The sequence below is a fragment of the Myotis yumanensis genome, unplaced genomic scaffold, assembly GCF_028538775.1.
Source record: "Myotis yumanensis isolate MYYU_CA2020_CCGP unplaced genomic scaffold, mMyoYum1.0.hap1 SCAF_6, whole genome shotgun sequence".
Taxonomy (NCBI): Eukaryota; Metazoa; Chordata; class Mammalia; order Chiroptera; family Vespertilionidae; genus Myotis; species Myotis yumanensis.
The window spans coordinates 88,109,901-88,135,977 of record NW_027223757.1 but is presented as its reverse complement, the minus strand read 5'-3'; the positions used below and the strand labels follow the sequence as shown (position 1 = coordinate 88,135,977).

The 26,077-nt window shown below is 50.5% G+C and overlaps 1 protein-coding gene across 1 annotated transcript in view; it reads right to left on the bottom strand.

The window, feature by feature from the left end:
- Window positions 1-15,076, bottom strand: part of KCNK5 (potassium two pore domain channel subfamily K member 5) — a 35,592-nt gene extending 20,516 nt beyond the window's left edge. The window contains exon 1 of the mRNA XM_070418642.1: window positions 14,571-15,076. Coding sequence (XP_070274743.1) covers window positions 14,571-14,756 — 186 coding nt within the window. The 5' untranslated portion in view covers window positions 14,757-15,076. The remainder of the gene's footprint in view (window positions 1-14,570) is intronic.
- Window positions 15,077-26,077: the final 11,001 nt, after the last annotated feature.

Below are 26,077 nucleotides of genomic sequence, written 5' to 3'. Positions count from 1 at the left end.
GCGGGCAGACAGGAGTTCCGCGCGCAGAGGACAGTGTGAGAAAGCAGCAGGCAAGCCAGCGGTGAGGCCAGGATGGTGCCAAGGACTCACTTTGTGCCCCTTTCAAATCCAAGCAAAGGAGCACAAAGCAGTTCCCGCAAATGGGGAAACTGAGGCTCAAAAACCATGGATGAACGAGACTGGCGCCATCTCCCGGTCAGATGCTCTGCCTGAGCTGAAGGACTGCCCACCCCACTCTCTATCCTCATCCCCACATCTTCCACCTTCCTGGCCAGGCCCCCGACGTGGGCCCCGGAGGTAACTCAGGAAAGCCCTGTCGTTTCATCAGTCACCCCCTTCTCCCGTTCTTTCAGATTTGTGGCAGGAAGATAACATACATAGTTCTCATCCCAAAGGGAAGACGCGCCCAGGCGGCCAGCAGAGTCACCTGACCTGTGACCCTGGGCCCTAGGAAAAGGCTTTCCTCCCAAGCACTGGGGACTGGCGCCCACGTCATGCAGGCTGGTGGCTGAGAGGCAAATAGAAGGAACGGAGACCCCGAGTTTCAAGTTGGAGATCGTGAAAAGGGATTCGATTTCTACAGCCTGGCCCCACCTCCAACGGGGCCAAGGACGGCCAGTGATGCTGGGTGTGGGACACCAGGAATGACTCTCCTACTAAACACACTCTCATCTGAGTCTGATGGGACAGACGGGGCGTCTGTGAACCGAACGGGTGGGTGTGCTCACCTGGGAAAGACGGCAAGTTCCTGGTGGGTGGGACAGGGGGACCCCCCACCCCCGTGGGGTCTCAGCACACCCTCCCCACTCCCAGGCTGCTGGCCAGGTCTCCCTCTCCCACCCAGGAGAAGCCAGAGCGCCATTAGAAACCACAACAAATTCCCATCAACGCCCCGGCGCTGTCCATTGGAGCGCAGCTGGCGGTATGCCCTGCACCTGAGCAGTCCCATGTGGCTGCTGAGCCTTAAAATGTGGCCGGTGTGACTCAAGGTCTAAACTTTAATTGTATGGATTTTTAATTTAAAATTTAATAGCCATCACAGTCATCTCATGTGATAATAAAGTTAACCAGTGACGAGTGGGTGGTCCCTACCCCATCCTCCCCTCGGTGGGTCTGCTTCCCCTGGCCCTCAGGTTTGCCCATGCTGTGGGCTGAGGTCCGCCTCGAGCTCTTGCACGGTCCCGGGCCATCCCAAATCTTGCCTGTGCTTATGTTTTTGTTCATCCGAAAGGCAGGGCAAGATTTTCTTGTGCCGCTCCCCGCCCCCCCCCCCCCCCCCCCCCCCCGCCATCCCCCAACAGGGCTTGGCAGAGCTTGGTGCACACAGAGGCCAGGATAATACTGTTCATGGGCCCCTGGAGGATCCCCTCCATGCAGGGGCCCCCCGGTTCTGCCAGGCCTCTGCTGAGGAACCACACGCTCTTCCTGGTGACTGTCAATTCGTGTGCCCCACCTCACACCTCCTGGCCTACAGGCCAAAGGCCCACAGGGCTCCCCAGTCTTAGACCCTTCCCCTCACAGAGCTCAACAGCATTGCTGCCCAGAAAGTCACTGCACCGACAGTTACATTTAAAAATAACAACAATAGACTGTGCAGTGGTTACAGAAGTGACACCAGTTCTTGAGGTGTGTTCTGCTAAGACCCTGTTTAGCCCTGGCCGGGTAGCTCAGTTGGTTAAAGCATCGCCCAATACGCCAAGGTTTCAGGTTCGATCCCCAGTCAGGGCACATACAAGAATCACCCAATGAATGCATAAATAAGTGGGACAACAAATCAATATCTCTCTTTCTCCCTTCCCCACCCCTCTCTCTTCTCTTTCTCTCTCTAAAATCAACTTAAAACAAAACCACACCAAAAAAAATTTTTATCTGTGCTTCGTGTACCTCATACTTTAAAAATAGCCAGTGTAGCGGGAGCTGACGACATAAGCATTAGCTTACCCTTTAAGAAAATTCGATTTGTTTTAAAAGCACTACAACAGCATTACAGCAAACTGGGGAGGCAGAGAAAGAAAAGGCATCGATAACCCGCCTGCAACCCAGCTTGTTTTCCCATCGGCTCTGACTCAGTGTGAGGAGAACCGCACTCGACTCTGAGCCGCCCTGCCGCCCTCACACCAGGCCTGTTTCTGTGCAACTTCAAGCCTGGCTCATGGCTCGGACAGACCCACTGAGAAACACCAGGCAGGACCAGGAAGCTGCCCCCAGCCCAGGCCTGGGCAGCGCGGGCACCACGAAGCCCTGTTACAGGCTGTCCGAAGGTCTCCCACTCCACAGGCCAGAGCCCACAAGTCAGTGGATAGATAAGCAAGGATGAAACTGTGTGCGGAGGAGCGGGCAGGGGTGCGGAGGCGTGTGTGCACGGATGGGAACCTGGCTTGGGGGAGGGGAAAGTTTAAGAGATACACACGGCCCCAGCGCAGGTGGAAGGAGACGGGGAATTCTGAAAATCGAGGGTGAGCCCAAACAGAGATCTGTGAGCTCAGAGTTCCCAGCTCACTTGGCGAACACAGGAGCCTTCTGAAGCAGGACCCAAAAGTGCCCCTGCTGACTCCAGAGTTGCCCTGCCCAGCACCCCTCACCGCCCCGTGGATTCTGCCCTGGGTCTAGAGTCTGCACAGATCTGGACAGATGCACACCAGGGAGATACACTTCGCAGGCAACCTATGGACCTGTCTCAAAGGAGAACAGAGTGTCCAGGGAAGAGGGCAACGCGCACACACGTGGTGGGCGGGGGTGGGTGGGAGGGGTCAGTCCCAGGGTGCCTGCTGGGTGAGGGCAGAATCTGGCCCTGCAGGATCCCCCGGGGAGGATGAGTACAGGAGTCGAGGTTCAGAATGTTCATTACTAATTACCCCCTACAGCGGTGCTAGATTTGGAATCCAATGGGGCACAAGTCACAGGCCTTGTGGGATGCGGTGGGGGGTGCATACAAGGCAAAAGCCCAGTGCAGCTGGGAGAGGTGCCCAGAGAATGACAGGGCTCAAAGGAAGGCAACCCCCAGGCCCAGGGGTCAGGAGACTCTTCCCTGACAGCAACTTTCCACCTCGGAGCACCTGAGACGCCCCCACCACAACACGTCACACCCACTTAATAGTCCTTAGCCTACAGTGCTTGGCCTCACCCCAACATCAAGACAGGGAGAATATCTAATCCTTCTCCCAATTCCCAAGACCCTTAAAACAGCACCGGGCATACAGCTGGCGCTCAGGAAGTGTCTGAGTGGCTTAGTCAGCAAGTCCTGGGCTCAGAGAGGGGCAGTGACCTGGCCTCGTCACACAGCAAGGCAGCGGAGCCAAGGCCCCTGCTCTGTCTTCTAGTCCCCCACCGGGCCACCGGTGAGTAGATCTCTGGCCTCTGCCAGCGTGTGGGGGATGAGAGAGGTGGGTGTTGAAACGCCGATAATCAGGACACCCTCCCTTTTCCTGCTCCCCGGGGGTTGCTGACAAGACACTCCTGCGCAGCTAGCCCCACTCAGCCCAGGCAGCACTTATCCCAGGGCGAGAGGCGGTCCTGACACCCGCCACTCCGCGCCAAAGGGGGCCCGGACGCCGAGAGGGGAAGGGCACCCTTCCAAAGCTAACACTGTCAGGATGCATTCCACGACCCGGGAGGCGAGGGTTTTATTTGAACAGGAGCGATGGGAAAGACAGGAGCTGATGTTCTTTCTCCTGCAGAGGGTCTGTGAACAGGTGCCACCCTGCATCCAGGGCATGGGAGGAACAAGACACTCGCACTAGACACCAAGGGCGCCCAAGCCAAAATAAACGTTCAGTCCACCCAGGCCCCGCCCGGGGCCCTCAGCATGCTGCAAAATCAGCAGCCTGTCCCAGCCTCGGAGGCAGAAACTGGACGGCGCTTACGCCCTGGGATAGAGGCCAGGCTAGGGCTATTCCCACCCAAGGTGCAGACAGGGTCCTGCTGGGGGTGAGCCCTGGAGAAGTCAAAGGTGAGGACACGCCACCAGTGTGGGCTTGGCTGCTAGGGGAGGTGACAGCTCATGTGGAGCGCAGACAGGAGCCCCACAGCTAAGAGGCAACTGTGCCTCCCCCTCCAGCCCCTTGATTTTCCTTGAGGACTTGGGTCTCTGGGTCCCCTGATTCACAATCCTGCAGGAAAGGGCCAAGGCCTACTAGGTCTGCAAGGATGAAGGGGTGGGGTGGGGTGGGGTGGGGTGGGGGTGGGGGGCGCACGGAGGGCCAGCAGAGTTGATAGCCCCAACTCTGAGCTGTGGAGCCCACTTACGTCACCCAGGCCTTCCCGCTTTAAAACTTTTCACACTGGAATTGGCAAACAAACGTATATGTGGTCACTGAGGTCAGAACCTGCAAAGCTGAGTGCAGAGCACTGCAGGGGTGCTGGGAGCTAACGGGCCCAGGCAGAAAACAGCCCCAAGCATGGCTGGCAGCTGAGCAAGAGCAGTAGGACTGGCAAGTACTTAGGACACTCGAAGTCTAAAATGAGGCAAGTCTGCAGCGCTGTGGGCTCGGAAAGCCTGGGTTCAGGCCAGGAACGAGCTGTGGTTCCCCACAGCACCTGTCTCACCACGGCTGGGGAGTCGATGGGATGGGGCGATGGCCCGCGCAGCCTTTCCGCCACTAAGTTCCAGCTAACGTTCCTCCTGTGTGTGAATGTCATCCCTCCCTTTGTCCCGCCCCCCCCAAACCACACACACACAAGTCACATATGGTATCAGTGGACACAGAGCCCTCTGCCCACATCAGCTGGCCTCCTGTCTGTACGGAGGCTGCTGGGATCGAGGGTAGGATCAGGGAGAGGCGAGAGCACAGGAGCAGCGGAGTCGGATCACCTGGGCCACTGCAGAACGTCGGCCCTTAGTCCCAGGGAGAAACCACAGGGGCTTCTGGGTCTGACACCGAGGAGCCCTGACTGCCGTGGCAGTGACCGGAGGATCTATTAGGTGTGGCGATCACCTTTTACCTACGTCTTGTGGCCACGGCTTACAAGCAGCTGGCACTAATTGCCCACTTAGCTCTAATGACTCTTTTATTGTGCTTCCCCTGGCCCTGGTGAGCAAGACAACCTTGAGTAAGTTATGTAACGTTACGTAACCTCACAAGGTCTGGGCCTTGGCTCCAGGGCTGTAAAGGCAGACCAGTTAGATAACCTCGAAGCCCCCTCCAGCCTCACATTTTGATTCGCTGCCAGGAGAGGTGCCCAGAGCCTGACCGTCCTCCGCCATCTGCCATGCCAGCCTCCAAGGACCCGAGAAACCAGCCAACAGCTTCTTGGGTGCAGATGCGTGGGGAGCAGGGTCCTGTGATGGGCAACTCCCCGGGGAGGCATCGTATCATTTCTGTCCCGGGCTCTGGATGGCGCCGAAAAGCAGGCTCCTTCCTGAGTCCACAGTTCACAGCTTCAAATTCTGCCTCTTATCCCAGAAACACTCATGGCGGGTGGGGAAGCGGGCAACCACGACGACAGGAAGGGGTGTACCTGGCAGGTTAAGACATCAGGCAGACCAGTTTGGTGTATGGTCCTGCACCCCAAACCACCACGGTTTTGACTTAAGGGCCATTTAAAAGGGGATCAGAGGTGGAGTGACAAACAGCTCCGTGAAGAAGGGCTCTGGCCCTGGACACATGGAGCAAGTTGGCCCGGAGCTTGGTTTGAGACAGTCTGTCCCCAGCTCCTCACCTTGGTTTTTCCATCTGGCAAATGGAATGGCATTTCCCTGCCAGACCTCAGAGGCAGGCACACAGAGGTCACAGGAAGGTACCTTGGAAGCAGGGTCCGCAGAGCCCACAGTAAGGAGGGGAGCCTGTGTCTGTGCAGGCAGCTCCTGCTCCCTCCCTGGGCCAGCCTCCTGGGTGAGCTGTGGAGGGTGCCTTGTGAGCCATGAGACAGAAAAGGCCCAACGCAGGCTCCAGTCACGCCAAAGGAGGTATCAGCTAGGGCCACTCCCTCCTCCATGCAAACAGCCCAGCCTCCCGCCTGCTCCTCCTCAGAAGGCTCTGAAGATCAAACAAGTTTCCACAAGGAAGGAGCGGGGCAGCAGGGCATTGTCCCCCCCACCACAGCACACCACCTGCCCTCTTGGTTTGCACAGTCCGTTCTCTGAAGACCTTCCCCGAAGGCAGGGACGAAACTTTCTTTGCAACAGGTCTCAAGTAGGTCTGGGCACATAGTACGCATGCGTGGCCCACGCGTGACGTAAACGCCTGCCGAACGGAGGACCTGATTATTTGCTGTCTCAAGTTCCTTGGAAGCAGGAAGCATGGCTCCCCTCCAGCACCCAGCCCTGTGAGGACAGACCTGCTGAGCACACTCCCTCATCCCAGGGGAGCGGAGTTTAGGGCAAGTTCATGAAGAAAGGGATAGTGGGCGCAAGCAGGGGATCCCTGGGGAGAAACAAACCAGGGAGAGCAGTTTTGTTCCATCAAATAGGAGAAGATAAAATGATAAACTGGTGGTAGAGGTTAACTGGGAAAGGTGACGGAGTGAGTGAGCTTTGCAGGCACTGTCTATCTTCACGCCCAAGGGTGTTCCGGCGGCGATATGATCAAGGTGACCTGAGAGGGTGTTCCGGTAGCGATATGCTCAAGGTGACCTGAGAGGGTGTTTCAGCGGCGATATGCTCAAGGTGACCTGAGAGCCTGGCCTTACTGTCTAAGAAGCCTAAAAGGGGGGAGGGCGTGGAAGGGGGAATAAACCTGGATAATGGCCCGGCCCTCTCCTCTCCCCTCCAGGGTTCAGAGCCTGGGAGACCAGGCCCAGAGTCTGGGCTGGCTCCATTTACCCAGGTAACTGCCTCATCTTGCTAGAGGCTGGGCCCTTCTGACTGGACTTCAACCCAACGGTCCGCGTATGGCTCTTGGTGTCCTGCTCAGAGCCAAGCACAACACGGGGCACCCAAGCCCAACAGACATGTTCTGAGCAAGTCAGTGGTTGACTAAAACCCACACACATACTGAGCATGTCTCGTGGGCTGGGCCTGGGATCACAGGGCCAAGGGTGGGGAGCTGTGGCCCCAGACACATAGGCCCCTATGGTCCAGCTGGGGCTAAGGTAGCAGGCACTCTGAGCCTTCCTGAGTGGATGGGCGAATGTACTGGAAGAAAGGAGTGCAGAGAGGTGAAATCTGACCAGGGCCACACAGCACAAACCAGGAGGGAGAATAAAAACGATTCCCCAAACAGTGGTTCAGATACAGGTCTCAGCCCCGGCCCCAAGTCCCATCCACTCAGACAAAGGGCTTCTCCCTCAACCGTTGGGGCAAGGCCCCCCCAACCCCCCGAAAAAAAAGGGGGGCCAGGGAAGCAGCTGCTGCAAGATTACAGTGGGTCATGGGAGGTGACAACAGCCACAAATACACAATCTTCCCTAGATATTTAGGGAGGAAACCAAACTGTTTAGATAGAGGATAGGAAAAATTGAATATACATCTCAAAGCCAATCCAAGAGCCCTCGCTACCAAGGGCCCCAAGAGGGGAGGTAGGTGGCATCTGACCCCAAGGAGGGTACAACTTTGACCCCAGGTCCCACATGACCACTCTCCAGGGAGGTCACCCATGAGGCCATCTGGACCCAGGAATCGTCCAGGAGGGAAAAGGTTTAAACAAGGCCCAGGACAAGCCAGGACTGTGCTGAGAAGCCTCTTCGCCCCAGAGCAGGGAGCAGGGCCTGCTGAAGGAGAGGAAGGGAGCCTGACACAGCGTGAGGTGGTGACCGTGACCTCTTCTGAGGGGAGGGCTGTGGGTGAATTTGCAGAAAATGGAAAACGGAGGGATCTGCATTTTCTCATCTGTGCCTCCATCTGCAGCTTAAGCTCAGTGATGGGGCCTGAAGCATGTGAGGAAGGGGACCCCGCAGGGAGCCAGGGCACAGAACAGCGGCTGAAATGCGGCCAGGAACCTGCCGCATGCGCCCAGCACTCTGTCTTGGTGTCCCCACGGCTTCTGCAGGCACGGGGGAGCTCCCGCACCATTATCCCTTTTCAAAGACCAGGAGGTGACTGGCTGGAGGCACACAGCTGAGGAAGCCTCCTGCAAGTCGTCCCATGGCTCTGAGGACACCACACAAACCTTGCATTTCCCGCCTTCATTGTGGCCTCCCTGTGGGCTCTGGGTTCAAATCCCGGTGCTTCCACTTCTCAGCTGTATGGACTCGGGCAAGTCACGGACCCTCGATGGTCCATGCTGTTGCTCTTCCGGGGAGGACGGGCCAGTAAGAGTGCCTGCTGCAGAGGGCTATAGTTCACAGAGCCTGTGGCCAAGCCCGTGCTCGAGAACTGTTATCTGGCATCACCACCGCCCACCCCCACTCCACCACTCCAACCTCCTGCCTCTACCTCCACTTGTGGTCAGGCCCTGAGGCTCTGCCGTCAGCAGGCCCTGGGACTCTCGGCCTGTAGCTGGCCCAAATTCCCTGGCTCCCAGTTTCCTGGCAGAGCAATACCACCAGACCCACAGTGTGCCTAGCACACAGCAGGGACTGCAGCAGAATGCTCACAGGGGCTGCTCCTCACACGGCTCGTGTCCCCCTCCCTCTATGTTCCAGAGCAGAAAGTAACTCAATGGTACACACTTGGAGCCTCTGGGACACTTACCAGTGTCCTTCAGGTAACAGCTCCTGACCTTCCTTTCTCTAGATGGGGGGGTTGCCTGAGTGGGGGGGTCCCTGGGGGCACGGGTTATGTTTCTTTCAGGGCCAGGTCCCCAGTAGGCCAAGGGGTTCTACAGGCCTCAGGAAACAGAAACCCAATCCTCCGAGGCCCTCTGACCCGCCTCGGTCTCTCCAGACTCAACCATCTGCAACCCATCACTCAGCACCAGGACCGCATTTCCCTCCTTTCACCACCACAGCCCGGCTTCTCTCCCCGCCACACTGAGCTCCTGTGGCTAAAGCCCCGTCTGGTTTCTGAGGCTTCAGCACACACAGAAGTGACAGCTGGCAGCGAGGGGCTCCTCTGTCATCCCTAACGCTGCCCAGGCCTCTGAAGTTTGGGGAGTGGATTAACTGCCTCACTTGGACATAAAAGTGCCACTTAGGCAGAGTCAGGGAAGGTCATCAAGTGGGGGTGTCTTTGGCAGGGAGGGGGACTCACACCTGGACCTCCCAAGGTTGCTCAGGGGAGGGAGTGGCTCCCTAACTGAAAACTGGGGTGTGAGGGAGCATGCCGGGCTCCTGGGGGGAGGGCTGTGAGCTCCGCGGGCTTTGGTAGAAAAACCACACTCAGTCACATCACAGAGAAAGGGAGAAAACGTCCTTATCATCACACTCATGGGGCGAAGGATCAACCCACAGAAATACCGTTAGGTCACGGTAGAATATTCCACTCCTTTCAAGTCACAAAGGGCTGTGAAGAACTTTCTGAAATGCTGTTCACTCCCTGACTTGATTGCAAAAACTTGGCGAGTTCAAATTCCTAGGCTAGCCCAGAGAGCTTCCTTCCCGGACCCGTACCTCTCTGCCCTGTGGCTGCAGGCCAAGGCCACCGTGCTGGGCTGATCCATGGGGATGCTCACGGAGACAGCCGAGTGTTTCCCTCTAGTCACCCACCTCCCTGGCCTCTGCATCGCCCAGTCGGCTCCTGTAAAACCACTCAGATCGAACAGCCCAATTGGTACAAAGACCTTCTTGGGAGTACCGTTCTCCGGAGCATAGCTCCTCTGCTGCTCCCCAAAGCCTTGCCTTGTACTTTCCTGCTCCCTATATCCCCCGTACCCTCCCCCCCCAACACACACACACACACACACACACACGTAGAGTTCAGAGGCTGAGCCCAATCAGACAGCAAACAGCCAAGTTCAAGATGAAAGCCCGAGGTCAGAGCCAGCCAAGCACAGCATTCAAAACTGGAAGATTCTGTTTCTTTTAAACGACAGACTATAAATATGGCAAAACCCCAGGAAAACACTTAGAAACCACAGTCATCACCTCCCTGGGACCCCTTCTATAGGAAGTCCCCACCCCCACGCAAACATTTCAACACTTGCTAATTTCTACCCTCAATGAGTCTCTATTACCATGGTCCTTAGGGTTCTAGTAAAATCCTCAAAACGATTCAATAAAAATTCACTTTACTGTTAAAACTCTAACTAAAGCAGTTAACTAAGGCAGATTTATCAATTTGAGAAATTTTTTTTTGTGTGTGTGTGTGGCTGCCTGGCCTTTGAGCAAAACATTAATAAGAAAATGAGCCTTTAGAAAAGGGACCCTTTTCTTCCATTCCCTCTCCCAAACCCAGCTTCTCCTCTTTTCATTTCTCAGTGCTAGAAGGTGAGAGTTCAAGTGTGAGCCAATGACGTGGAGGCCTCCGCGATCCTGGACAATCAAAAGATCTATTGTGCTCCCTGTACTTACAAAGGCATTTACGTGGACCAGTGCACTTTTACAATTTCCAACGAGGCTTGACACAAAAGAGGTTTTCATGTTAACCCTCAATTCTCCAAAAAAATTCAATGAATGTGCCCCATTCTGAGCATTTTGGTGGGATGTCATTTTACTGCATAGCTGTATTTTTCACATTTTAGGAGGAGGGTTGGTGTTAATCACAGGATGTCAGAACCTCAAAATTGGAATGGGCCTCACTACTGTAGACTGGAGCATGGATAGAGTAGGAAGGGTTCAGAAAATAAAAGGAGAGGTCTGGGACACATGGAAAACCTCCCAATAGAATAATGCAGTTTGCAGCTTAGCAGCAAGGAGGCCAGCGAAATCCAAGAGCCTTCTGGGAACTGGGCATCTATGTGAGCAATCTAGGAAAACCCAGAGTCAGGGATGGAGGGCCCCAGTGGAGGGCAGGGCCTACTATACCCCAGGAAACTTGGGAATCTCAAGAGCCACAGCCCAAACCCTCTTACCCCTTCCAAGCCCCCCTAATTCTAAGACCCCACTCTGGCTTGAGGTCACCTCCTCCGGGAGCCCTCCCTGAGCCCTCAGGCTGGACGAGGGGCCCTCTATAAGAGTCCCTCCTGAACATCTCTGCGCTAATTGGCGGTGCGTTTACTCATTCTTATCTCCAGCTCAAGCAGTGATTTAATTCACCTTTGGACTCCTAGCACCTTACTCACTGTCTGGTACACAGTGGGTGCTTAATAAATGCTTGCTGACTAATTCCCGTGCACTTTGGAATACAACACACTTTCTGAGTTTGCACTCTAGGATCCTGGGCAAGTTATATAATTTTTTTTTTGGCCTCATTGTCCTCCTCTATAAAAGGGGGGTGGTCACCAGGATTAGATTAAAATAAGACTGTACATGAAGTGCTCAAGAAGCCCTGGCGGTTGGTGAGCCCTCAAATCCTTCCTGTTTGTGATCACTGTACACCGGAGGTGAAGGCTGAGAAGGGTTCATTCTCCCCCTTTACCCCAATCCTCAGCGGTTTCGTGGGAGTGGGGTGTGGGGCACTGCGGACTGGCGCTCCCGTCAGTAATGGAGGAGGAGGCAGCTGAACAGGCAGAGCTCGGAGAAGCCTGCGCGCAGGTGCCTGTTCTTGGGGGAAGAGAAAATAGAATTTCCCAGCACACCAGAGTCCAGCTGAACCAATTTACTAAACTCACTTACAGACCAACCACTCAACGGTGTCACATGCCCAAGATGGGGGGCAGGGGGGCACCAGGAGGCAGACAGCTGGTCCCCACCCCAGGCTGTGCCTTCTTGCTGTGTCACCAAAACCACTTTAACTTCCCTGAGCTAAGGTGTCCTTATCTAAATAGGCAAGGCGGCTGTAAGGAGTCCCTGACCTGGTACAGGGAACGCACTTGGCAAGTAGCCTTGGTCAGCGCTCCATCCGCGCAAGTGACGGGGCGACGAGCTCGCTCTCCTACGTTACATCTGCACACATCTGGCCGCATGCTTCTACTTGACTTGACCCTTACCAGACCTCATGTTGCAGATGAGGAACTTAAATGGCTTGATGGGTAAATGGCCAAGCCAGATGGCAAAACCAGACTGTGCCCTCTCATCAAATGCTGATGCTACCCTCAATGTGCACCAGGGGCTCAGTCTGTGCTCATTCCCCTCGTGGGAACCTCTGCAATTTAGGGAAAGGCTGGGGGACAGAGTTCGCCCGATGCCTGGTGCAGCAAGCGTCACAGCAGAGGGTCAAGATGGCTCTGAAGCAGGAAGGAGGGCGGCCACGTGGCCCAAGGCTGGGGGGGGATGGAGAGCATCTGCAAGTCCACCTCCGCCTCCGTTCAACCACAGCCTGAACAGGAAGGAAGCACCTGACAACTCGGGGACTATTTCCAAAGATCTAGAGAAAGGTGTGTCAGCTCCCTTTCTCACGGATTTGAAAGCACAGTTTCCAATGTGAGGAAAAACCCCAACCCAGGCGGCACTGCCCCCACACGCTTCCCTCCACCCCTCCCAGGAGCCTGCCCCCACCCCAGGAATTCCTAGCCAGGGCTTCCTTAGAATTACAAAGGTGATTCAGAACCTCAGGTGGAAAATGCCCCAACAACCCCTTTTGGAAAGATTTAGGAGTTTTCATTTTTCCTTCAACCAATTTCCTGAGGCCGAGGGCAATGCCCCAAGTCGCATCAGAAAGCCGAGCCTGGCAGACTTCTGGAAACGAAAAAAGTAACGCTAACAAAATGCTTCCACTGGTTTTCATTTCTTGGATTTTTCCTACGAAGGGAGGAGACTCGCCCAGTTGGAGATAGTTTGAGAGTTTTTTGGCTGCAGATGGGGACGGCTATCCGTAATTATCTCCAAATCACACTGGCCTGACGCCCAAATCCTTTTTCTAAGTTACCTGCTGCTTTCTTGGGGGTGTGGGGGGGTGGCTAACAGGACATCAAATTAAGAAACATATTGTTTGCTCAAACACCTTAAGAAAGCTGTCGACACTCCAAAGCTCCTACCACCAGCTGCACCCGGCTGCCTCACCCCGACCCCCCTCTTTTCCCTTCTCCTCGTGTTTTGAAGTTTATTTTCCCACATTCAGCCTTGAATTCTTTCCTTCCTGCAGTGGTTGGTGGAGGAGCGGCGAAGAAGGAAACTTCGAGGGCAGCTCGATTCTTTATCATCATACTCGCCTGCCTTCTTCCCCTCTAAACAAAGCCCTGGAAGAAACTAAACAACAGTAGAATTGTTTCCTCAAGGGAAATTATAAAGTGACCCTTCCCCAACCCACGCACCCAGGGCAAACACCCAGGCAAAGGAACCCGCATGGCCCCGGGACGCCCGCTAGTACCAGCTACCTCCTGAGGCTCACCGTCCTCCAACCTCACCTCCCACCAGCCCCCACCCCGGGAAATTTCCCCACTGAAAACACACACCCAACCTGCTGACTCAGCCTCCCCCTTGCAGTGGTCCCCAGTCTGCTAGTCGGTCTGGCTGCCAGCAGGCACCGACATGCTCATCTTCGAATGTCTACGGATTTGGGGACAAAAAGGGAGCCACAAGCAGATGGCTTCGTGTTTTCCAACGCTTTCAACCTTCCAACAGTTCAGGGCAGGAAAGATGGATGACGACGGGTTTGTTCCCATTTTACATACAGGGAAACTGAGGCCAGAAGAATGAGACAACCAGACAGGCACAAAGCATGGGGTGGGGTGGGGGTGGGGGGTGCTGTAGATTGAATGTTGCTCCTGGTCCAACCTCCTTTATGGTATCTTTCACCCCAGGAGAAAGGTAACATCTTCCATCCACTACCCCTGCTCCACGGCTCCCACTCAGGTCCGGGTCATCCCCTGCAGGATGCCATCCGTGCAGGTCACCGCTGGACAGGTAAGGCCAAGGGTCTTCAGGAAACTGAGTATTGGGCCTCGAGCCCTGGCCAAGGGCCGGTTTAGCCCAGCGAGGTCAATGCCCTCATGGGGCATATGAACCAGAAGAAACTCCCAATGCCAACCGGCGCGGGAAACACTCCTCACCACCCCCCATTCGGCACAGCCTCTCCTCCCGGCCCCCCATGGACTCCGGGTCTGGTTCTTTTGCTCGGCCCACTACTTTCACAAAGTTTATCCGCGAGCCCGGGGAGTCAGCCTTCCCGACAGGCGAGACGGCGAGATAAGCTCTCCCGGAAGCCCGAGCGCGTCTGCAGCATTCCAGCCACCGGCCGGCCCCGCGGCGCAGCCGGGCAGACCCCTCACCCGGCCCCTCGCCCTACGGGGGGAAGGGGTCTTGCTCAGGCTGGACCTGGGGACCCTCCAGCAACTCCGCGCGGCTCCCATTTCCGAAAACAGTCGTGCGGGAGCGGCGCTGGCCCCGGAGATGGGAGGTGCAGACGCTGGGCGGGTGACAACCGGCTGGGCTCCCGCACTCCGGGAGCGTCTCCAAGCAAAGATAAACGCCTTCCTCCGCCCCACAGCCCCCCTCCAAGGAGGGAGGGACCCGCACATCCACAGCGAGCCACCGCGGGGCCCGGTTCACCCGGAGGTCAACCCTAAATTCTCTGCACAAACTGGGTCCCAAGGTGACTCCTGTGTCCACGGATGAACGAAAGATCCCGGCAACCACATCCAGGGAACACCCCTCCTGTCTCCCCCCAGGACAACCCACTGGGGCGAGGGTCACCCAAAGCTGCGAGGGGCGCCCACGCCACACTCCCAGAGCTCGAGCCAGCGTCAGGTGCTCGTAGGGGCAACGCGGCGCCTCACCTGCAAGATCTCGTCCAGGCCCTCCTGGCCCAGGCACGGGAACTTGGTGAGCAGATGCAGCTTCTCCGTGTAGTACTTTTTCTTAGCCTCCTTCCAGTGCGGCTCCTCCAGCACCTCGAAGATCGCCGCCCCGATGGCCAAGTAAAAGATGATGGCCGAGGTGAGCAGAGGGCCCCGGTCCACCATGGCTCCCGAGCGGCCACCTCCGGGCCAACGCGTCTCCTAGCCCCAGTGGCTCCCGGTCCACCCGCCCTCCAGCCTCTGGAAACAGCTGTTTGAATTTGGAGCTCCGCATGCGCAGTGCCCCGAACCCCCCGCGCGGCTCCCGGGACAAAGTAGCTTCTCCAAGTTGGCCCACGGAGCGCGGGGGATTGTGCGGGGGGTCCTGCTCGCGCGGGCCGGGGTGGGCGCACACCAAGGGGGCCGAGGGAGCGCCCCAGATCGCGGCGGTGAGAGAAGCTGGGAGAAAACTCAGGGCCCGACTTTGGGAGACACGTGGGCTGCCCTACGCGCGCCACAGCCGTGTGCGCTGCGCCCGCCTCTGCGCGCCGCTTTAATCAGCGCCCAGCGCTCACCTCCCGCCCGCGCCAGGCCCCGGGGGCGGGGCCGACTAGGCTCCGCCCCGATCCCGCCCCGCCCCCGCGCCCGCCCCGCCCCGCCGCAGCGGGAGTCACACGAGGTGCGCTTCGCGGCTCGTTGAGTTCCCCGGTGCCCAATGCCTGAGCGATAGGGGTGTCTGGGACCCGCACTTCCTCCTAGTACTGGGGTATTAAAGAAAATGAGTGTGGACCTAATGACGGGGGTCAGGAAGTTGTGACTCCTGTTATTTTCCCTGTAATTCAGTTTTTGCCTCACCTTACTATTAATTATAAGCCTGCGAAAAGTGGATCAGAAAGGAACCGGAGAAACTGCCAAGAATCAGGATATCAGGAACGAACCCAGCCACAAAGGCGTGGCTTCTCCATTTGGCCCCATTCTCAGGTGCTCTGTTGTGAGACCCTTGGGGGAGGGGTTTGGTTAGGTGGGGGGAGGAGCAGCCTGGACAGCGCTGTGCAAGACCCCTCCCTTACCCCTTCCCTGGCTACACACACTGCAACTCTAGGGGAAAAACCGCTTTGATACTCCCAGGCCTACTTAAAGTTGCACACACACACCTCCACACACACACACACACACACACTTGCCCTCCTTATCCTCCTTGCTAGCCCTATTTTCCTCCCAGCACTAAATTTTCTCAAATATACTATATATCTCTAATATACTCTACAACATTAAAATGACAGCTTGTGGGTGGGGAGTCTGGATTGTTCAATGACATATTCCCCCAGGACTGTTACATAATAGACACTCATTAAACATTTGTGCAATGAAGAAGTGAATGACGGTCACAAACATATTTGTCAAAAACACACACCCAATGGAAGTCATAGCCAGAGCAATTATGCAAGAAAAAGAAATAAAAGGCATCCAAATTGGAAAGTAAGAAGTAAAACTGTCACTATTTGTAGATCACATGATATTATGTGTAGAAAACCCTACTAAAGACTCAAATGAAAAACTGTTAGAGCTAATCAACAGATTCAGTAAAGTTATAGGATACAAAATCAATATACAAAAATAATGGGATATACTACTAATGGGATATCAGGAAGAGGAATTAAGAAGACAATATCACTCACAATTGCATAAAAAGAATAAAACACCTAGGAATTAATTTAACCAAGGATGTGAAAGGCTGTAAGATATTGATGAAAATAAATAGAAGGGGGGGCGGGGCGGACAGGAATGGGCTAGAAGAGGTTCATGGGGGATAAAGGAGGACCTATGTAATACTTTCAACAATGAAGATTTAATCAAGCAATCAATTAATCAATAAAAGACACAAATAAATGGAAAGATATTCTGTGCTGATCGATTGTGTGGATGAAAGGGGCCACATGCTAACCTGACAAGCTCAGGGAAGGCCTGCATGGCAGTCTTGCAAACTCAAAGACCTAAAGTAGCCACAAAGGATGGTCTGAAATTAAACTTTAATTAAAAGCAGTTATGGTGGGTAGTCACCTCCTAGGCCGGTATCTTCCCTGTCAAGATCAACCTTTACCTTAACTGCACTTATTGTCTTTTTGCATCTACGATAACATATCATTGAAATGTCTCGGTGACTTGTAACTTCCCTTTTTCCAGACCCCTCAAGGCACAAGCAAATGTCTGGGCGCCAGGACAGATACCACAAATTCCTTCATTGTTATTGTTACCTTGTTAATTGTTGACTATTAACTATCCTGTACCCACCTAAGTAATGTGTTTATCATTTTACTTTTTATCCAATCCCAGAGGTCCCCCCCCCCCCTTTTGCTTTCTCCCTCCTCCCTAATCTATCACCAATGGATTTCATGTAACCCACCTAAGTCTCCTCCTTTGATTGCAATGTATAAAAATAGATGAAAACCCGCCATTCTCTGGAGAATTATCCCAGTCCCTTGAGATTCTGCCTCCTGGCAATTGTCGACAGTTTGGCTCAAATAAACTGACAAAAATTCTTTACAGGTTCGAATGTGTTAACAATTGGAAGAATATTGTTAAAATGTCCATCCTACCAAAGTAATCAACAGATTCAGTGCAATCCCTATCAATATTCCAACGGCATTTTCCAAAGAAATATAACTAACAATCTAAAATTTATATGGACCCACAAAAGACCCAGCATAGCCAAAGCAATCTTGAGAAAAAGAACAAAGCTGGAGGCATCATACTCCTGATTATAAACTATATTAAATAGCTATAATAATCAAAACGGTAGAGTATTGGCATAAACACATTGATGGAACAGAAGAGGGCCTAGAAATAAGTTTACAGCACAGGAACCAAGAATATACAATGGGGAAAGGACAGTTCCTTCAGTAAATGGCATTGGGGAAACTGGACACGCAAAATAATAAAACTAGACTATCTTATGCCATACACAAAATTAAACCAAAATGGGTTAAAGACTTAGATGTAAGACCTAAAACCATAAAACTCCTACAAGAAACAGAGACAGTAAGTTCCTTGACACCAGTCTTAGTGTCTGGACAGTGGTTTTTTTGGAACAGACTCCAAAAGTCAAGGCAACAAAAGCAAAAATAAACAGGTAAGACTATATCAAACTACAGAGCTTCTGCACAGTAAAGAAAATCATCAACAAAATGAAAAGGCAGCCTAGGGAATGGAAGAAAATATTTGCAAGTCACATATCTGATAAGGAATTAATATCCAAAATATACAAAGAACTCATAAAACTCAATAGCAAAACAAAACAGTTTAATTTAAAAATGGGCCTTAGCTGATTTGGCTCAGTGGATAGAGCATCGGCCTGTGGACCAAAGGGTCCCGGGTTCAATTCCGGTTAAGGGCACGTACATCAGTTACAGGCTCCTTCCCGGCCCAGGCCCTGGTCAGGACATGTGCAGGAGACAACCAATGGATGTGTTTCTCTCACATCGATATTTCTCTCTGTTTTTCCCTCTCCCTTCACTCTCTCTAAAAATCAATGAAAAATATCCTCAGATGAGGATTAAAAAGAAAAAAATGGGCAGGGCCCTGCCTGTGTGGCTCAGTGGTTGAGTGTCAATCTATGAACCAAGAGGTCACGGTTCCGTTTCCAGTCAGGGTACATGCCTGGTTTGTGGGCTGGATCCTCAGTAGGGAGCTTGCAGGAGGCAGCTAATCAATGATTCTCATTGTTGTTCTATCTCTCTTCTTCTCCCTTCCTCTCTGAAATAAAGAATATATATATATATATATATATATATATATATATATATATATATATATATAAAATGGGCAGAGGATCTGAATAGATATTTTTCTGAAGAAGACATACAGATGGCCAACAGGTACATGAAAAGACGCTTAACATCACTAATTATAAGTGAAATGTAAATTAGAACCGCAATGAGTTATCACCTCACATCTGTCAGGTGACTATTATAAAAAAGATAAAAACAAGTATAGCTCAGTTGATTGGGCATCCTCGAATGCACCACAAGGTTGCTGGTTCAATTCATGTTAGGGCACGTGCCTGGGTTGCTGGCTCGATCCCTGATCCACATTGTGCTCTCACATCGATGTTTCTCTCTTCTACCTTCCTCTCTTTCTAAAAATTAATAAACTTAAAAAAAATAACAACAAAAAACAAGCTCACAGATACAGAGACTGATTGGTAGAATTGTTGGGGGAAAAGGGTGGGGGACGGGGGTGTATGAAATTGATGAAGGGGGTCAAAAGGTACAAACTTCCAGTTATAAAATAAAAATAAAGTCATGGGGATGTAATATACAGTACAAATATTTTTGCGGCCCAGCCAATATAACGGTATGTAAGAAATGTTTTGCCGAAGCCGGTTTGGCTCAGTGGATAGAGCGTCGGCCTGCGGACTGAAAGGTCCCGGGTTCGATTCCGGTCAAGGGCATGTACCTGGGTTGTGGGCACATCCCCAGTGGGAGATGTGCAGGAGACAGCTGATCGATGTTTCTCTCTCATCGATGTTTCTAACTCTCTATCTCTCTCCCTTCCTCTCTGTAAAAAAAAAAAAAAATCAATAAAATATATTTAAAAAAAAAAAAGAAAGAAATGTTTTAATAAAAATTTCATAACTTAATTTTTGCAATACCCTGTTATACATAATTTTTAATAATGAACTACAACGTTCCCTAATGACTGATCACTATAATCACGTTGCATTCATTTCCCTTATGAGCCTTAAGCACAAGCACACCATTTCTCTCCACTAATACCAGCAGTGAATATTTTAGCAGCCGATTGTCACGTCATTAGTCTTGAACTGACTTGTTTGGTGTGCACAACAGGAAATATTTTGCTTTCGGAGAACAAAAAAAATAGTTTTATTTGCATTACGCGTGTTAATTGATGCAGTTATTCAGTGTCTGGTAAGTTAATGTTCAAGAAAAAATAGTAATTTTTATTATAATGTTCTATTATTTTATGTTAAGGATTGCTCATTTATTTCAGCCCTTTGTATTCAGCATGTCTCTATCAAAATAAACCTACGTTTCTATGAAAATTGAAGCTTTTGTTTTTTTTGCGGCCCACATAAACTTAAACTTTGTTTATTTGGCCCGTGTTAGCCTTTGAGTTTGACATGCTGTATTGCATATTTGAACGTTGCTAAGAGAGTAAATCATAAAAGTCTCCATCACAAGAAAAAAATTTCTTGTAACTATGTTTTGGTGATGGAGGTTAACTGGACTTGTGGTGTTCATTTTGTTACGGGCAAAAATAGAATATTGGGGACTAGCTACGGTAATGGAAAATATTAATCATGTTCTGTTACCCAGGCCTTGTTCTGGTTAAAGAAAGGACATTCTAACCTGGCTGGGAGTTGTGTGCCCCCCGGGGACCTGGGAGTCAACCTTGGAATGCGGTCCATTCTCATTCAAGAACTGCCTATTATCATGGAAAGATTAACAACCTTGTTGCCCAAACAATGGAGTCCCACCTCAGCCTGCACAGCCTGCTTCCCCATGTAATCCTTGTCCTACCCTGCATAAGCAGCTGGTCTATAGGCGGATGCAGAGCAGATTTTTGTGGATGCCCTGCTGCTCTCCCATACTGCCCACATTATTGGAATAAACGCTCATATACTAGTATAATTCAACCCTGTCTCTGCTGAATTGGCCCAAGTAGTGACAGGAAGCCCAGACCCATTGGTTGTCCAGTTTCAGTTTCACTATACATACTAGTATTAAATCATTCCATTGTACACCTGAAACCAATATAATGTTATATGTCAATTATATCTCAATAAAGAAACCAAACAAATGTGTTAAACAACAACAAACAACCCTGCCTGCCTCCCTCCTAATGCTGTGGACTCACTCCCCAGCCCTCGTTTTTTTCCAGGGACCAGGCCTTTGTCCTGGGTCTCTCTCTGGCTGGAGGTCAGGGACTGTGTGTAAACGGTTCATCCATTATGGGGTGAGGGCAGTTTGAGAGGCTACAATTTTTTCTTTCTTTGTTAGGAAAATTTTGTCCCATTCCTCTCCCACCTCCGGACTGTGTTCTCTTCCTAAGAAAATAAAGGGCCTCTTCCTATTTCAGTTTCACTCACAAGGACAAGGCAGAACAGTTGAGGATGAGTTGGTTTTTATCCCAAGTTTTTGTAATTGCTAGTTTCTCTGTCTTCCCACTTGGTCTATTTGTTCATTTCTCGACCCCTTTCTCTTTCTTGTCCCTTCAATGTCATGGTCACTCTTTCCTCATCCTCTCCTCTGTTGCCCCCTCCTTTTCTCTCTGCATTTTCCCAAACCCCTTAACCCAGCTCTCCATTCTCCTGGAATATCTCTCTCTTTCTCTCTCTCCTTTGTCTCTTTCCACACAGAATGTGCTTCTCCACCCCTCACTCCTCCTTCGCTACCCTCCCTGGCCCCATCCACACATTTGAATCAATAATTTCCAACCAGATCAGGAGTTATGCCCATTCTCTTCACAGGAGCCAGTGGGGGCTTTTGGAAATAGAATCTGTACTGAAACTACTGAATGTCTAGACAACTTGAGCCTCAAGAATAGAAAAGGAAAAAGTGGGTGCGTGGGGGAGGGGTGCAGGGCATATACTTTTGTACACTGCTGATAAAACCACTGCCACTGAAAGGGCGAGGGCTATGCCCTTCAGATTGCCCCGAATCCTCCATTTTTCGGCAGCAGCCATAGGCTCAGCAAGGAGCTTCTTCCCGGAAGCCCAAGCTTCTGCTAGCCACACCTAGGATTTCTTTAAACTAACCAATGATAATCAAGGGAAGTGCGCGCCACAGATAGGACCACATCCTGTGTAACAAGACACCGACTTGCGCCTGGCCAATCGGCAGGGCCCACAGTCCTCTCTCCTTCCCTTACTCCAACCCCCCTATAAAACCCCTCTACCCTCAAAGCTCTCTCTGCCTCCTGCCGCTGCCTCGGCGAGTGTGGTGGACGGGGAGCTCAAGCTAGCTCGAATAAAGACTTTTTTGCTTTTGCATCGGACTCGGCTGGCTCCCTGGTGGTCTTTTGGGGATCCTGAAATCTGGGCATAACACCATGGCTTTATTAGCATGTTTATTTATGGTGTGGCCAACAATCATTTGTTTCAGAGTGCCATCTTGATAATTTATAAGGCAATAAGCCTTGAGTTGCTGTTTCACCTTGATAGCGACAGGTCACCAGACTTATCTGGGTTGCACCCTATGAAACTGGCCGAGCAGACTGCTTGTTTTCCCCGAGGTCACTGAGGCTCCTAAACTCTGCTCCAAAGACCCACACCCGCTTGTGACTTTCTCCTTTCAGTTAGGTGAAGGGATTATCCTCGTGGTGAATGAACATTTGATAATGTTTCAGATGCTAAAACACTTACTGTTTTATCTCTGTGTGGGAATATTTCTGTTCACAGTCTGTGTAGGAATTTCAAAGGGGATAGTGGCCCTGTGACCTCCCCATCCCACCTAAGGAGGCATCTAAAAAAGCCATTAAGAGCATAAAGTGAGTCACAACACATTCACTTGAAAACGTTGATTCCTTTAAAAAGGAAAAAAAAAAGAGCTTCATAGCTCTTGTGGACAAAAACAAAACCAAAAACAAAACCAATGGTGATAGGGGAGTTCTATGGAATAACCTCATAGAGAGACGAGATCATAAATTCCTAACTGAGCAGGTCATGGTGGGTAGTCGCAGCACAGGCATGTAACTTCTTTACCAAAAGGCTTATCTTTGCCTTAAGCAAAGTCTGTTGTCTTGCTCATCTAGGTTGAATCTTGGGCCTCTTTTTTTTTTATCCCTGGGAAACAACCGTCCTCAAATCTTGAGATCCTGCAATGCAAACAGAGATATCTCCTCTCACTTCCTCCTACCTTCATGTAATCTTCCTTTCCTTCTTCCCTCCTTCATTACAAAAGTATAAAAGAAACTGCAAAACTGTCATTCTCCAGAGCATTTGAGATCTTGCTTCCCAGTTCAGTTGTCCATTTTGGCTCAAATAAACTCTTGTAAGAATTTTCGACAGAGTTGGCTGTTCTTACATCCACATAGGCTACACCATATAAGTTTGTGTAAATGCTTCCTATGATGCTCACATATGACAAAAGGACCTAAGGACCATCAACACAATGAAAAGGGAGCCCACTGTGTGGGAGAATATATTTGGCAATGATACATCTGATAAAGGGTTAATATCTGAAATATATAAAGAACTCAAGCAACTTAACAAAAGGAAGACAAATAATCTAATTTAAAAATGGACTAGACACTTCTCCAAAGTGGACATACAGATGGCCAAGGAACATATGAAAAAAATGCTCAAAGTCACTGAGCATCAGAGAGATGCAAATTAAAACGACAATGAGGTGTCATCTCGCATCTGCCAGAATGGTACTATCAGCAAATCAACAAATGACAAGTGCTGGTGAGGATGTGGAGAAAAGGGAACCCTCGTGCACTGCAGGTGGGAATGCAGATTATGGTACAACCACTACGGAAAACAGTATGGAGTTTCCTCAAAAGATTAAATATAGAACTGCATTTGACCAAGTGATCCCACTTCTAGGAATATATCCTAAGAAACCCAAAATACCATCAGAAAGAATGGTAAGCATCCCTATGTTCATAGCAGCACAATTTAAAATAGCTAAGATCTGGAACAGCCCAAGTGCCCATCAGTAGATGAGTGGATAGAAAAGCAGTGGTACACTATACCATGGAATACTATGCAGCTGTAAAAAAGAAGGATCTCTCACTGTTGAGACAGCATGGAGGGACCTGGAGAGTATTATGCTAAGAGAAATAAGCCAGTCAGAGAAAGACAAGTATCACATGATCTCACTCATGTGGAATCTAATGAACAAAATAAACTGATGAACAAAATAGATGCAGAGACATAGGAGCATAGAACAGATTTCAGAATCTCCAGAGGGAAGGTGGGGGGAGGATGGGTGGGTTGGAAGTGATCAACCAAAGAACTTGTATGCATATATGTATAAACCATGGACACAGACAATAGGGTGGTGGAGGCCTGGGGCAGGGGCTGGCTGGAAGGGGTCAATGGGGGGTGTGGGGAAGGGGACATTGTAATACTATCAACAAAGATTTTTTTAAAAAAGGATGAATTTCTTAGAATGTATCCATGTCCCTAAGTGGCCCATAACGGTTGTTAAACTCTTAGAAACAGATAATAGTAATGGCCAGCGGATGTGGGGAGGGGGCAAAATTGTTCAAGGAGTAGAGTCTCAGTTCTGTAAGATAAGAAAGTTCTAGAGATATGTACAACGAGGATCATATAATTAACACTACTGTGCTGTCCACTTAAAAAGATGGTAAATTTGATGTTAAGATGGTAAATTTTATGGTATGTGTAAGCTTTAAGGTAAAAACACAGAAAAGTACTACAGTAAATTTTATAAACTTGCATCAAATTTGTGAATAATCATTTATATATATAAAAAACACAACAAGTAGTAAAAATTGACCTTGTAAATTCACGGTAAGATATATGAAGTTTGCCATAACCGGTTTGGCTCAGTGGATGGAGTGTCGGCCTGCGGACTGGAAGGTCCCAGGTTCGATTCCAGTCAGGGGCATGTACCTTGGTTGTGGGCACATCCCCAGTAGGAGGTGTGCAGGAGGCAGCTGATCGATGTTTCTCTCTCATCGATGTTTCTAGCTCTCTATCGCTCTCCCTTCCTCTCTGTGAAAAATCAATAAAATATATTAAAAAAAAAAAAGATATTTGAAGTTACAGGGATCAGCCATACATTGAGGAGAGAGAGGCGGCTGAGTGACAATACTAAGCCCCATAGGTGTGGCCTGGTAGGTTCCGGTTACCCCAGGAGCTGCCTGCCCTGTGCTGAGAGCCAGTCCGAGGTGGAGAGAAACATCCTCACAGGTTAAGGGCAGAGCACAAGCACCGATTCTAATTATTAGTGTTGGGAGGTGTCAGATAAATCTGTAAGGCCATTTCAAAGTCTTTCTCTTACAAAGGGAACATCATACTATCGGAATTTCACTGCTACTCGACGTCTAAAATTTTTACTTCCAGGAAACACAATTCAATCAGAAGAGAAGCCCACTGACCGGCTCAGAGGTCATCGAGAACTATGCCTTCCCCGGGTCATTTCTAGGGGAGCAGAGCAGGGCTGTGTGTGCTATGGGACCAACCCAAACCTTCCTCTCATTGATCCCTGAAGTCCCACCGTTTGAGAGTCATTCCTTTGTGGTACACAATGCCCTCTTTTTCGGTCAGGAAAGGAGTATGGCATGAGACCCTAACACTTTGTGTCTGTGGATCCTAACCATTTTTCAACTGTTTATTTTGGTCACCGCATCCAGTACCTACAGACCTCGCAGAAAGACTGAATGGAGCTGGCTGATGAGGAGAACGGCAGAGGGAAAAGGTGAGTGGAAGGGAGGGGGCGGGGCACCGGGGCAAATGGAACTGTTAAAAAACACACAAAAAACTCCTTCTGTGGAGCATTTGAGATCTGGCTTCCAGGCAAATGTCATCAGTTTGGTTCAAATAGACTCAGAAACATTCTCTGCAGGTTTGGACATTCTTAGGTCGAAGATTGCCGTGCAGATTTCAGACTTATCGGGCACTGATAAGAGTTTCTGGAGATAAGGAGAAGGTCACCCCTCTGGTGCAGCCAGGAAGACACCCTGTCCATGGGAGACTTTTCTTACAAACGTGAATGCATTTTACAAAGGGGAATGTCAACCTGGTTTCCGGAGCTTCTTCCAGGCCTGCTCTTTTTTTAGAATTAACCAGCCTAAAATAATCCCGTGCCAAAGAGACATAACTTGGGGTGAAAATTCTGTTCCCCTACATCTTCTAGCTACAAAACTATAGTATGTTACTATACTGAATATCAGAGGCCAGAGATTTTCAATTGGTGTGCTGCAAAATTTTTTAAAACATGCAATACCTGACTATTCAGTTAGGGGCACTGGCCTCTTTCCCCTTAGCTTGTCAAATAAAAAAATGACAACAGCCACCCAGCTGGCATGGTTCAGTGATTGAGCTTTGATCTATGAACCAGAAGGTCACAGTTCGATTCCCAATCAGGGCACATGCCTGGATTGTAGGATCAATCCCCAGTAGGGGGTGTGCAGGAGGCAGCTGATGAATGATCCTCTCTCATTATTGATGTTTCTATCTCTCTTCCTCTCTAAAATCAATATATATATATATATATCAGCCAATACAATAATAGCTATCCGGTATGAATGAATCAAAATTGTATCTATTTTTTGGTCAGATCAGCAAAAAATATAATATGTTTTTTGTGTGCCGCGGAATTTAGTAATTAGTTTATGTGTGCCGTGAGACGGAAAAGGTTGAAAACCGCTGCTGTAGGCAGTTGTAACGCATTGTGACACGGTGGTCGGAGTTGTGTAATGCCTTGAGCTAGGACATGATGGTGGCCATGAGGTCATTAGACGATAGGAAATGTTCAACTTCATTATAACCTGACGAGACCACTGCTGAGTGT